Here is a 14,391-nt window from a genome sequence, read left to right on the forward strand (position 1 = left end):
TAAATATAACACATATCATAATTGTACAATAAAACATTATCATATAAATACATGAAAAATAAATTATTGTACATTTATATTCTACCACTATATTGTTCATTTTCAGAGAAATCATTGAGAAAATCTGCAGCATCAATATTGTTCATTTCTATCCCACCAACATATTGATCATTTCCAGAGAAATCATTCATAAAATCAGCAGCATCAAAATGAGTTGAATCACTCAAACGGTCACTTCGCTCAGTGAAGTGGGTCTCTTTTTCTTTCCCCTTTATCGATTCTTTATAGAGCTTGCAAAGGTGCTCAGGGGCTCGACAAATACGAGACCAATGTCCTGGAGTGCTGCATCTGAAACAAGAACTTTCAAATCTTTTCGAGTGATTTTCATTAACACTCATGTTCTCATGATGCCTTTTCTGTGTGTGGTTCGTGACGTCCTTTTGAGATGGGTTATAAAAATAACTATCTCTATTGTTTTCAAAACCACAGCCTCGACCACGACCTCGACCAATTCCACGTCCACGTCCACGACCACGACCACGACCACGACCTCGACCTCGACCTCGACCAAAACCTTGTCTTTGAATTTGATTTTGGTTTCCAGGTTTAAATTCATTTTTACTTACAACATTTACTTCTGGAAATGCTGATAATCCAGTGGGTCGGGACTGATGATTTCTCATTAGTAGCTCGTTGTTTTTTTCCGCCACAAGAAGACAGGCGATGAGCTCAGAATATCTCGCAAATCCACACACTCTATATTGTTGCTGTAAAGTTATATTTGATGCGTGAAACGTGAAAAATATTTTTTCAAGCATTTCCGATTCTGTGACCTCATGTCCACAAAATTTTAGCTGCGAGATTATTCGATACATCGCTGAATTGTAATCACTGACTTTCTTAAAATCTTGGAATCTTAACATATGCCATTCATCACGGGCGGTCGGAAGTATAACTTCCCTTATATGTTCAAATCTTTCTTTCAATCCTTTCCACAGAGCCATGTGATCTTTTTCGATGAGATATTCACATTTTAAACCTTCATCGAGATGTCGACGCAAAAATATTATAGCTTTTGCTTTTTCTTGTGATGAAGATATACCATTTTCTTTAATGGTCTCGTTTAGACCCAATGACTTAAGATGCAATTCTACATCGAGAGTCCATGGCATATAATTTTTCTCCGTAATATCGAGTGCAACAAATTCGAGCTTTGTCAAGTTTGACATGGTGGTACTAAAAAAAATTATGATGCATTTTATTAGTTAATGAATATTGCAATACAAAGTAATAGATAAACAACAAATACAAGTATTCGTAAAAATAAAGAAAACACATGAGGAGGATATTCTCCGATAAGTACAAGATTCGTGAGTATTATAACCAAAATAATTAAAAATAACTTTGTGAAAGNTTCTTGTCGTATCCCTTACCGGGAGTGTGAGATGTCGTCTTAACATCCTCCCAAGATTTATAACAAGTTTTTTGAAAAATTTATTTTTATTATTTATAATAACATTATATTATATAGTAAATATATAAACAATAAATAAATATTATATAGTAAATATATAAACAATAAATAAATAAACAATAAAATAAATATTATTATTTTTGTTATCTTTTTCTTCTGTTTTGGAGCTTGAAAAAATATGGAGGACTTTTAGAGCTTCGTGCTGATAACGTGTAGTGAAAAAGTAAAAATTTACGGTAAAAAGTAAAAATCTCAAACTCTCAAAATTATCACACTACACATTTTATAATATTTTTCTCTCAACTCAATTGTGATTTTCTTTACAAATGAGAGATCTATTTATAGAAAATTTTTACAAATAATCCAAAAATAAATTACATCATTACCTTCATCATCACACACAAATTTCAATATTCAACACCTAATTTTACCTAATATTCAACATTCAAATATTCAATACACACAATTTAAATATTATTTTTCAACAGTTATTATTATTATTATTTTTATTTAAATATTAATTTTTAATAAAGTGGGTCGAATTATAATTTTTTGTTTTATTTATTTATTTTATGTTAATTTTTCTTGAAAATTTATTTATAAAACCCAATAAATAGATTGTGATCTCAAGGGAAAAAAAAAAAAGACGAAACCGTCTCCCAACGACGAAACCCTGTCTCCCTCTTCTCCATCAGGCTCTGCGCTATGGGTATGGAAGAGAAGAGGCCAACGCTTACTGCGAGAGTAACGAACATCCCTCACGCAGCCATAGCCCAAGAACTCTTCACTTTCCTCGAATCTTTGTTAGGAAAAGGCGAAATATTTGCCATTGACATCTCCACAGAGCACAAGAACTGGAAGTCGAGAGGCCATGGGAGAGTTCAGTTCGACACCCCGGAAACAAAGATCAAAGCTTTATCACTCTCACATCAAAGGAAACTGTTTTTCAGAGGGTCCCACCTCACCCTGTCCCATTCCTTCGACGACATAATAACTCGCCCTGTGGACCCGAATAACCGGTTTGAAAATGCGGGAGGGTTTGTTTTGCTTGCTGGGATCATGTCCAGGAGGGATTGCATGGGGATTTTGGATTCTTGGGATGATATCAAATTGTGGGTTTTGCCTGAGAAAAGGAAGCTTGAGTTCTTTGTGAAACACAACGGGGAGTGCTATAAGTTGGAGGTGGGATTTGGGGATGTGCTAGAGACTCGACGATGTTGTGTGGGTGGTACTGAACAGAATGTTGATGCCATTCTTTTGAAGGTATTGTTTTTTCGTACTGTTACTCTGTTCTCTTTTTCCCTTTCAGTTTGATTGTTTTCAAGCCCTTATAATTAGCCCGAAAGCTATGGCTATTAAGCAAGACACAATTTCATTTATTTATATTCGAGGTAGCGCTGAGTTCACTTACTCAATAATTGATCGAGATGTTAGATCCATTATCTACTATTATTGTCTCACATCCTTAGATACCATTTTTATCTTTTTTCGACCGTTGACCTTGTCCCCATAAATTGGGTTGTTTGGCTCACGAGTACGAGGATGTGCGTTTCTACCTGCTAATGTTGTCTCACAGCCTTTTTCCTACCGCTGACCCCTTCAGGATAAACAATATCACCCGTTAAGATTTGTTTTCACTTTTTTACATCTTGTCTAGTCAACCAGATCAACGGCGTAGCATTAGTAACTTGACGTACGAGAACTTCTCAGGAGGTCTGTCAACCATCTCAGTAATACTTTCACTCCTGCGTGCTTAACCCAACATCCTCCAAGAATTATAAAATATACTTCTTGGGAGAATTGAACACATGACCTTGCTTTGATACTAATTGTCAAGATCAAGCGCTTATCACTAGGCCAACAGTTATTGCTGTTAGTCAAAGCGCAACTTTATTTTTTTACACATGGTTGCAGAGTGCACATATTTTAGTGCTAATGGATCAGGCTGATAGGCCCATGAGTCCGGGGAAGTGCGTGTGTATGTGCTGGTGATGTCTCATATTTTTTAGAAATCAAATCGTCGGCCTTTGTTTCAGTAGAAATAGTTTTACCCGTTAAGACTTAACGTCAAAACAATAGTTTTTTGGGGCGAAAGGAGCACTAAAAATGCTAGGGTACCTTGGGGTATGAGGCGCAAAGAGTAAGGCGAAACGCATGTTATACCGTGCATTTAACATAAGTTTTAAAATTCAACATAATGAGCGTTACAAGCTTGGATCTTTGGGAAACTTTCTGCCCATAATGCTTAGCATATATTATTTTTTTGCTTTCTCACATACTGTTTTGCGGAAATATGCTGCACAAACAATCTTTCTGCACGTGTTGCCCATCTGTCAACCCACAAATATTCATATACAACTTTTGCAAGGTTTGTGAACCCACAAATCTTCCAGTAGTTTGTATTTTTACCACAATTTTGTTAGATTCACTCCTTCATTATTTTTTTAACAACGTTACAGTGTGATTTTGAATTTGTTTACGGAACTTTTATCAATTGTTGTTCAGAAATTTGTCCACTACGACATTTGCATCAGCAAAGCATTATGGGTGATGAAAATAGGTATATCAAATTGGTATATGACATAATTTAGAAAGAATATTACCTTTGAGGTGTGAATCTTGATCGAATTGAGGGAGCAACACTGCACTTGGAGATGAAAATAGGTACATTAAATAGGTATATGACATAATTCAGAAAGTGATATTACCTCGAGGCTTGAGGCGTGAATCTTGGATTTGATTGAACCTTGAGGGCTCCAGCGCTGCGCTTGGGTCTTGGGAGATGAAAAGTCATGCATGCAAGGTTTTTTTTAATGTTAAATATGTATGAGATTTGCTGATTGGGCTTCGAAAGTACTTGGGCTTGAGTTAATTTTTAAAGTGATGACCAAGTTGCTCAAGTGCATGTTTCTATACCTTAGGATTTCTTATTGCCTTTGCTCGCCTGATTGAAGAGATGCGTCTGGTGCTAGGCGAGCGCCTTTGATAACTATGGTCACAACCCACCTAGTTAACTAGATCAAGCGGTGCAACTTCAGCAGTTCGACGCACGAAAACCTTTCATGAGATCACTTATCTCAGTCATACACGTTTGACCCAACAATCTTATATTTAGGTAGTTTGAATGTTTATGTTGGAAGTTGTTTATTTTTCGTGGGTGATTTTGTTGTGACATTCCCATTTCAGCACTTTGGTTAGATTCAATCTTAATGTAAGTAGTTTATTTGGGTTCTGCATTTATGTTTGTGCTGTTATTGGTAAAGAAAAAAGTAGAGTGATTCAAGTTTTTTCTTTTCTCTTAATCTAGGTTATTCATCTAGAGTCAGAAAACAGGGATAGGATTGATATTGGAGAGATTGTTTTCTGTGATGGTCAAATGAACTTTGGACTGATACTGCGAACATAGTAATATTTGTTGAGGGTTAAACAAGTAGGAGGACAGAGATTTTGAGGTGTCTACTCCGGCATTCCCCTTAAACAACTTAGTTTTGTTATGAAGCTTTATCTTACATTGATTCATCGTATGAATTTATAGTGATTCACTGGCATCCACCATATACCAGTTAAATCCAGTCTACGTTCCTGCTTGCCATTACAAAGCTCATAGCTAATAGTGCAGTTACAGAAGTTTCAACGGTTGCGATTGGATTGTTCTTTCCGTTGTAGATTGCTATACAATTAACAAGTTAATTAGTTAATAGCAGTTTGCTTAGTTAATACAGTTAACTAGATATAGAGAAGATGAGAATTATATAAAAGAAAGGTTTTGTATTTCCATGGAATTCACTTTTTACAGAACAATGACATTGCTTTTCTTCAATACATTTTCTTAACACCATTTCTCTATTCTCTGTTACAAAATTTCAGATCTTCTCCACGTTGAATCTTCGAGTTTCATTTCATGGAAACAGGAAATTCATTCTTCAACCTTCATATGCAATTAGCAATACCCTCTGTTGATTGAACATGACCAATGATTCCCTGCCTTTTTGGATTTCAACTGTCCTAGAAGAGGAGGCTAGGGCAAGAACCTGAGATTAAAACTCACATAATGTCATTAGGGGCTAGGTGGTATTGTGTGTTATGGATGTATAAGTCTTCGAACTGACCAATCAGATCTTTTTGGTAACCACTGTTAAATTATTAGAAACAGCATAAAAACATACTGATTATGTCACTCAAGTACAATCAAATATGTTTGGAATTGGTGTGGACTTCTGAGTATACGACTAGCGAGTTTCGAGTTGTCCCGAACTTGATAAACACGTAATAGTTTGGTGCTACATTTTTTGCCAGTAAACATCCTGTTAATAACTCACTTGGCATTTTGTGGCCCCATTATGTAGACTAAATATGGAAATTTACATGATAATGAGTCTCACTTATAGATATTATTTACATTGAAAAACCATTGTCAATCTAAGTTTTTAAATTTCACCATGCTTGTTACTCAGTTTATCGTGAAAAAATTGTAGATTACACCTAGCTTATTCTCTTACTCTGATTTTTCCCCAGCTCAAACATGCACCTAAATTATTTAAAAAGGTCTCTGGACCAAATGTTGCTTCAAGATTTAGCTCAGACCGGTATCACATCTGCAAGGAGGATTTTGACTTTCTCTGGGTTCGCACAACTGATTTTTCAAGCGTGAAGTCAATTGGATATTTATCTTGTCTTTGTTGGAAGGTTGAAGAAAAATTTTCGAGCTTAGACATTTATTCCTGTCTTCCATTCTACAAGAAAGATGCAATGGAATTAGTATTGGAAGAAAGAGAAAAATTCCCTTCGTCTCCAAATTTAGTTCCAATTGTGGCTAACAATTCGGATTTCAATTTAGATTACGAGGTCCTTTATCAGCTTAACTCACTTGTACATACCCAAAAGTTGAGTCTTGCTTCGGTCGACGACGATCTTTTCCATGTTCTTAGCACATTAGATGTAAATATGGCATTGTTAGTTCTGCAGAAAATGCACAAGTTACCATCCTGTTGTTATGAACCTCTGTCTTTTATCAAGAATGAGTCTCACGTTATCAGTCAGAATGGTCATAATCTTACTTCATCAATTTTGAAGAGATTAACAAATCAGAACCTGATGAATTGTCATAGAGTTCTTGTAACTCCATCGAGGATTTTCTGTATGGGTCCAGAACTCGAAAACTCAAACTACATTGTTAAGCACTATGCTGCGTTTGGTTCAGATTTTGTGAGGGTCACCTTCGTTGATGAAGATTGGGGTAGGCTTCCTGCCCATGCAGTTTCCACCAGTACTATGCAAGGTATCTTTGCAAGGCCATATCAAACAGATGTTTATTATAGAATTTTATCTGTTCTCAGAGACGGGATTGTAATTGGAGATAAAAAATTTCAGTTTCTAGCCTTTTCTGCCAGTCAACTCCGATCTAATGCCGTTTGGATGTTTGCCTCGAACGAGCATGTCAAAGCGGAAGACATCAGAGAGTGGATGGGATGCTTTACGAAGATACGAAGTGTCTCGAAATGTGCGGCAAGGATGGGTCAGTTGTTCAGCTCATCAAAGCAAACCGTAGAAGTCCACCCTCGGGATGTTGATGTTATTCCCGACATAGAAGTGATTACAGATGGTGTGAAATATTGCTTCTCAGATGGAATAGGAAAGATTTCTTATCTATTTGCGAAAGACATTTCAAGAAAGCTGGGTTTATCTCATGTCCCATCAGCCTTTCAAATACGTTACGGTGGCTATAAAGGGGTCATTACCGTTGACCGCCGATGCTTCCGTAAGTTAGCACTAAGGAATAGCATGCTTAAGTTTGAATCTGACAACTATATGCTTAATATCACCAAGTGTAGTGAATCCATGCCTTGCTACTTAAACCGGGAGGTTATCACCCTTTTATCAACCTTGGGCGTAGAGGATGATGCTTTTTTGGCATTGCAAGAAGAGCATCTTCAACTTTTGGGAAGTATACTGACAAATAGAGATGCCACAATGAGTGTTTTGGATGGAATTGGTGGAACTGAAATCAAAAGCATTTTAGGTAAGATGATGTTTTTAGGTTATGAACCGAAAAAGGAGCCTTATCTTTTTATGATTCTTCAATCACATCTCGATAACCAGATATCCGATCTAAGGAGTAGGTGCCGCATTTTTGTCCCAAAGGGCCGTGTGTTAGTGGGGTGCCTGGATGAAAAAGGAATTCTTGAGTATGGCCAGGTTTACGTTCGAATAACCATGACTAAGACTGAGCTACTGTACACCGATCAACCATATTTTCATAAAGTGGATGAGACAACATGTGTGGTTATAGGGAAGGTTGTGGTAACAAAAAATCCATGTCTCCATCCAGGCGATGTACGGGTACTTGAGGCTGTGTGGGATATTAAATTTGAAGAAAATGGTCTCGTGGATTGCCTCATTTTCCCTCAAAAAGGAGAAAGGTAAAATTTTGTGCCACTTTCCAATAATCCATAATTCACATGTAAATTGTTTCTTTATGTGGCCTGTAGAAATAATGTAAAGTTTAAATTGGTAAATATTGATATGATCAATTTAGGTGATATGAATCATATGATAGAATTTGTTATATTTTATTTTTGTTAAGATAGGATTTTTATATGCCTTAATTATTGGAATCTGAATCCCCTTGGTACTCTATATAATGATTTGTATATTAATTACTAAAATCATTCCTCTCTCCTACGACTTTTACGTGGTAATCATGGCTTCTTTGAGCACTCCAATGGATGTAAGTTTCTTTTGAATATATGAGATTTGATATTTAAATGTTATATTTCAACAGGCCTCATCCAAATGAGTGCTCTGGTGGTGATCTCGACGGAGATCAATACTTTGTTAGCTGGGATGAAAATCTCATCCCACCTAGAACAGTGGCGCCAATGGACTATACCGGACGACGAGCTCGTATCATGGATCACGAGGTAACCTTGGAGGTAACGAGAAATGACCTTTTTTATATTTCCATCCCATTGCAGGGTAGGCTGATAGAAGTAACATTACTCCCTGAATTTTCAGGAAATTCAAAGATTTTTTGTGGATTACTTGTTTGGTGATACTCTAGGCGCCATCTCTACTGCACACTTGGTTCATGCAGATCGCGAGCCGGACAAGGCATTAAGTTCCAAATGTCTCGAGCTAGCAACCCTTCACTCAATGGCTGTCGACTTTGCTAAAACGGGAGCACCAGCCGATATGCCCAGATTCCTGAAACTACGAGAATTCCCTGATTTCATGGAGAGGTGGGAGAAGCCAATGTATATATCCCAAGGTGCTTTAGGCAAGCTATACCGAGCCACCATCGAGTTTGTTCAACAAACAAAACCAGACGATGAGCCCTCCCATAAGATCTTGGTCGAGGCTTACGATGCTGATCTCATCGTAGATGGCTATGAAACCTTTCTTGAAACCGCCGAAAGCCACAAAGAACAGTACATAGATAAAATGAGCACACTGATGAATTACTATGGAGCTGATAGCGAAGTTGAGATATTGACAGGGAACCTGTACAGGAAAATGTCTTATTTGCAGCGCGATAACCGCAGGTATGGAGAGGTGAAAGACCGAATCTTGGCATCTGTCAAGACTTTGACAAAGGATGTCAAGGAGTTGTTCGAAAGCAGCTGCAGCGAAGGCGAACGAGAGAAATTGGCATCTGCATGGTATCATGTAACGTACCACCCGAGTTATTCGGAGGGCAGCTCGTGTTGCCTGGGATTTCCGTGGGTTGTGGGCGAAATCTTGCTGAACATCAAGTCGACTAGACGATGTATGATAATCGTGTATGCAAGAAGAGCATCGTGTACAAATGATGCATTTGGAGACAATATTTGACTAAGAAAGAAACTTGGCATGTATCTTGGAGTGATGACTAAAATTGGTTTTCGAGTGTTGAAACTTGAAATGACTTGAAAAGTTGATTAAATGGTATTGGGTTTTTATTATGCCCATTATATATTTAACTATCACAATAGAAAAATATATTAGTACATTTTTAAGTATATATTTATAAAAATATAACTGGTACCATTTAAAAATTGATATAAATAATTGGGGTTATTAATTATACGAGTGTCGAGAAATTAAGTTAGAAAAAGAATACTAAAAATTAATCAGAAAAGAAAATGGACGTGGATTGAGTAAGAACCACATTGAATAAGAAAAATAATACTAAAAATATTTATAACTTGTTAGATCTAGGGAGGGAAAATAAATGGTAGTTAAAGTTTTGTAATTCTTGGATATTGGAATACCAATATTTATTACATTTCCGTATCCAACAATTTTTTTTCACTTATTTACTAATCGTTCTTATCACATCTTTCCAACAACAATTTGATAGACAACGACGGCCCAAAATATCATCTTTTAAACATCACTAAATAATCAATTTTAAAATCAGAAAGTAAGTTATATTTCTTATTAAAATATTTGTAAATATCCATTAATCTACATAACATTGGCATTATTATAAAGAGATGGGAACGTTTCAACTTACAGATTTGACCCTATTAATCACAACTTCCACATCAATTTTATATTTTACTTTATTGGAATTATTGGAACTTAAACCTAACTCATCCTCAAAAGTTAGCTCAAGAGAAGAAGATTGTCCAAACTCATATATGCAAGTTCCAGGATTTTATCCAATCGATGTGAGATAACTAACACACCCCCTCACGCCCAAGAATGAACATATGGAGTGTGAAGTTTACAAATGACCAAACTATGGGCAGAATGGGTGGCCAACTATGGGCAGTCCAACACATAAAGGTAGAACCTGAGCTCTGATACCATGTTAATATTGGAACTTAGACTTAACTCAACCCAAAAACTAGCTCAAGGGGGGAGGATTGTCCAAGCCCATATATGTAAGTCCCAAGAATTTTATCCAACCGATGTAGGACAACTAACACACCCCTTAAATGTTAGTTATATCAGCATTGTCTCAAAAGTATGTTTAAAAATGAATATTTATGAATATACGTGAGATCTATTATTTTTTCAGTGAATCCCACGAGTACTGATAAATCTCTAACCATAAATGCATCTTCGATGTAGTGTCATCGAGGTAGTGTCGGTGAAGATAGTATGAAATTTTCCATTTTTTACGATTTAATTACCATAATCATATCTTCACTATACTTTCTTCACATTAATTAAGATTTTAACAAAAATCACACGAATGGAAATAAAAAGAACACGTGAATCTTAACCATATTCCTCAAATCATACGAATATCAAAAAAAAATTATCGCAGTAATTCAAAAGTAAATAAAAAGCAAACAATAAAAAAATCAAGAAGACAAGCCCCACCATGATGAACTGTAATCGGTAATAACTCCCCACCCCGGCGCATGTTAGGCCAAGCATAGCCCATTCTTGCCGGATTCCTCAGAACCTTTTGGAGTAGCTGCACTGAAAATGTCGCGATGACGATTATTTCGGGCTACCTGCGCTCGTTAGCATGCGCGGCGCTTGTTAAACGATGCTAGGCCCGTCCTTGCCGAGATCCATGGAACCCTTGGCGTACCTAGAAGAGAAGTTCCGCGAGAAGTATCCATCCTCCCCGTCCTCGTCGAAATGTCTGTTCTGCCCCGGCCCCTCGTCGAAATTCATGGCGTAGCTCAGCGGGTCGTAGCTGAAATCCACGTGCTTGCTGCTGTTTCTGTCCCTGTTGAAACGGCGGATAAAGGTCTTCCATCTCGGACCCGCCAGGATCTCCGACCAATCCCGGATTCTCTTTAGCGCGTCCAACCCACGGGCCCAGAGAGAATTCCCTGCACGGATCTCCGCCTGCTGCGGCCGCATCTTCTGCCACCATGATACCACGACGGCGGGACTGGATTTGTTGGTGTTCCTCCGAAAAAAGAAACAGAAGCGGCGCTTCTGGTGGAGGGTTGTGAAAACTTCATGGATCGGTTCCACATTTTGGCGCGAGAATCCACCACCCTCCATTGCTGATCGCACACGAAGACACTTGCTTAAATATGTCTATATATATGTAAGTATAATGTGTGTATATGTTGAGGAATTGAATTTTGGAAATTAATGTTGTAGAGTTGGAAAGATGATATACTGCAGTAAAGTAACGGCTACAGAACAAAGAAAACAACCAAAGTCATTTACAGCGAGAGAGAAAAAGCTGTCCGGGCTTAAATAAGGCTCTTGTATAAATATTAAATGATGCTTTTAATTTAGTAGTTTTTGCGAGTTGATCTGATTCATATTTAAAACTGAGACAGACTCATATCATTTTTTATGTTAATTCAAAGCCTTCATCCATGTTTATCATCCTTGATCGTTCAAATTGTATCTATGGTTCGCAATCGCGGTCGCGGGGAACGGCGCGGAGTCCACCGTTCCAGTTCCGATGACATTTCACGGAACGGATTTTATTTTTAAAATATTATAAATATATAAAAATTGAAGATTTTGGAAAATATTTAGAAATATGAAAATTAAAATGAATATCATTTAAATAGATTATTTGATGTAAATAAGAAATTAAAATCTTACATAAAATAGTGTTAAAGATTATTTAACATCAATTATAATACAAATATTTTAGAATTAACTTATTTTTTTATCACACTTTCTAATGAAAATTTCTCAATAGAAATCGCTTACTCGTAGTCTTTACTTTATTAATCTTCCATCGACGAATGAAGCGGAAAGAAGACTCGAGATTCACCATCTTACATCAATCGATGTGCTTTGCTTTCCAATATCCCTGAAATTAATGTTAAACATATTAAATTATGCATATCATACGAGAATAAAATAACAATAATAAATTAAATATAAGCTGATGAAGAATAATATTTACATAGAAAAGTACCTGTAAATTTTATATAATACAGACTAATACCATGAGGAATGGCGTGGAGGAACGAAATCATCAGTGTACTCTTCATCGGGATTCAGTTGAGAAAATTGATCTCCACCATATGGTTGTTGATATAAACAAGTGTTAAATTGCCCACGTGGATATTCATTGAATAGGGGATTTGAAACGGAATGGACATGGTGTAATGAATGTGGATTTAATAAGGTTTCGTCACGACGATGGTAGCCTCCAAATTCTTGATATCCCAAAGAATTACTAGCCTCACTTGAAGATGTGTATCTATGGTCATCATGTCTAATACCAGTTGCTGCGGGTGATTGAGGGTTACGATATCTATTTCGTCGACTATTAGAATACCCTTCAAATTGAAATTGATGGTGTCCCCACAAGCCAAGATTTTTTATATGCTCTTCGACAGCCATATATGAATGTGAAGATCCACTAAAATGTTCATCATCTTCAGCACTCGACAAACTTGCTAAAAAACGACGTTGTTCCTCTATCCCAGGGCGATACCCATGATCAGTGTCCTGTGTGGCATAATAATTCTCTTTCCCCCGTGCCCATGACATGCCATTATCATGTTGATCATCTTGACGTTCTTGATCATCATCGTGATGTTTTTTGCCACTTTCTCGATTGTTCCCATCACCACTATCATTACTGTCGTCACTTTTGTCGTCATCTTCAGTTTCATCTCTTTCACTCAATATGATTCCTTGGCTTTTTGATAATCTTGAGCTGCCCTCATTGTTTTTGTTCTTAGAGTAACTTTGACCAGCAAGTGTCTTGTTGTGCTCTTGGGCATTTGAAATTTCATGGCCTTGATCTAACCATTCTAAGTCATCTTCTTGCAAAACAGAGGGTTCATTATTTCTTGTCCATTCATTTAAAATATCATCATCTGTGAATATGTGATCAAGATCTACAGGACTATAGTAATCATCATCTCCACTTTTATGCATCAAATTTCGTACTCTTAATCGCATATTGTAATGGAAATATACCAATTTATGCAACTTTTCCATTGCCAAACGGTTGCGAAGCTTAGTATGTATTAAAGACCATGTACTCCAATTTCTTTCACAACCAAAAGATGAACATGTCTGGCTAAGGACTTTAATTGCAATTTTTCTCAAGTGGGGAGCTTCTTCACCATACTCATTCCACCATTCAGCTGAGAAAAGAACATATGATCAGGGGCGGAGCCAGGATTTTTAAATACCTGGGGCTGGCTCCATCATGTGTTAAAAGATAATAGATTCAGTTAAAATTGAACCGAATATTCTAAAATCGAATTAACCGAACTTTTTTCTAACAAACCGAACCGACCGAACTTTACTGCGAAAACCTAACAAACCAAATCGAAAAAATCGATTGTTTCGATCAGTAACACAATCAACCGAAATTTTAGAATTTTTTTTTAAAATAATCGTGTTTTAAATAAAAATTGGATTAAATAAATTTAAATGTTATTTATTTAAAAAATATTTTTAAATATAGTACTATTGTATAATAAATTTTATTAGAAATTATAATATTTATATCCTTGTAAACTTTATTCGATCGCTCTATCTAGTAGGGATAATTATTGCACCTCAACACCGAACCAAATTTTGAAATTAATTCATTTCGATCTATTATTTTGGTTGAAATCGATATTTTATTCACTCATAGACTGTAATTGATGTTTGCCCGTTATTTTTTGATATATGTTCTTTGGTTTAAAAATAACTTGACAGTTTTATTTTCTTCATTCTCTTAGTTACTTAACTAGAAAAATTCAATATTCTCAAAATTTTATAACAAAGAATTATTTTTCAAATTTCATACTTATTCAATTTTCGGTTATTATAAATTGAAAAATCACAAAACAAGTCCAATAATAATTACACATCAATAATCATTATACATTTCAACCAATTGATTATTATTCCGAAAATATGCAACAATAGATTTTTAGGGTAAAAATTCAAATTCCAAAATTCATATACATCATAAAATAATATTATTGCAACTTGAATAATCACATCTAAATATTCAATATAATTTTAGAGTCGTTGAATTTTTT

At 36.1% G+C, this 14,391-nt stretch overlaps 3 protein-coding genes across 5 annotated transcripts in view; 1 reads left to right on the forward strand and 2 right to left on the reverse strand.

Annotated features, from left to right (window-relative positions):
- The first annotated feature begins 2,095 nt into the window (after window positions 1-2,095).
- LOC140972918 (RNA-dependent RNA polymerase 2) lies at window positions 2,096-9,414 on the forward strand. Its single transcript, XM_073435397.1, has 4 exons — window positions 2,096-2,737; window positions 5,990-7,893; window positions 8,256-8,406; window positions 8,489-9,414. The coding sequence occupies exons 1-4, from the start codon at window positions 2,180-2,182 to the stop codon at window positions 9,302-9,304; spliced, it is 3,429 nt and encodes a 1,142-aa protein (XP_073291498.1). The 5' UTR covers window positions 2,096-2,179; the 3' UTR covers window positions 9,305-9,414.
- A 1,537-nt stretch (window positions 9,415-10,951) lies between these two features.
- On the reverse strand, window positions 10,952-11,428 carry LOC140974638 (uncharacterized). The gene has a single exon (XM_073438187.1). The coding sequence runs from the start codon at window positions 11,426-11,428 to the stop codon at window positions 10,952-10,954; it is 477 nt and encodes a 158-aa protein (XP_073294288.1).
- Window positions 11,429-12,051: 623 nt separating this feature from the next.
- Window positions 12,052-14,391, reverse strand: part of LOC140972919 (uncharacterized) — a 5,336-nt gene continuing 2,996 nt past the window's right edge. For 2 of the 3 annotated variants that reach the window (XM_073435399.1, XM_073435398.1), the window contains 2 exons: window positions 12,342-13,497; window positions 12,060-12,203 (listed from right to left, as the gene is read on the reverse strand). In XM_073435399.1, the coding sequence (XP_073291500.1) occupies window positions 12,161-12,203; window positions 12,342-13,497 (1,199 nt within the window). In that variant the 3' untranslated portion in view covers window positions 12,060-12,160. Of the gene's footprint in view, window positions 12,204-12,311; window positions 13,498-14,391 lie in introns of all 3 variants that reach the window. The other variant, XM_073435400.1, reaches the window with a different exon arrangement.

This window comes from Primulina huaijiensis, chromosome 3 (genome assembly GCF_012295235.1).
Source record: "Primulina huaijiensis isolate GDHJ02 chromosome 3, ASM1229523v2, whole genome shotgun sequence".
In the NCBI taxonomy this organism is placed as follows: domain Eukaryota; kingdom Viridiplantae; phylum Streptophyta; class Magnoliopsida; order Lamiales; family Gesneriaceae; genus Primulina; species Primulina huaijiensis.

Excerpts from the sequence above, each read along its gene's own strand:
- LOC140972918 (XM_073435397.1), top strand. The coding sequence starts at position 2,180 with ATGGGTATGGAAGAGAAGAGGCCAACGCTTACTGCGAGAGTAACGAAC. Across the intron at positions 7,894-8,255 it reads TTCCCTCAAAAAGGAGAAAG|GCCTCATCCAAATGAGTGCT; the intron begins GTAAAATTTTGT and ends ATATTTCAACAG. Across the intron at positions 8,407-8,488 it reads ATCACGAGGTAACCTTGGAG|GAAATTCAAAGATTTTTTGT; the intron begins GTAACGAGAAAT and ends CTGAATTTTCAG.
- LOC140974638 (XM_073438187.1), bottom strand. The coding sequence starts at position 11,428 with ATGGAGGGTGGTGGATTCTCGCGCCAAAATGTGGAACCGATCCATGAA.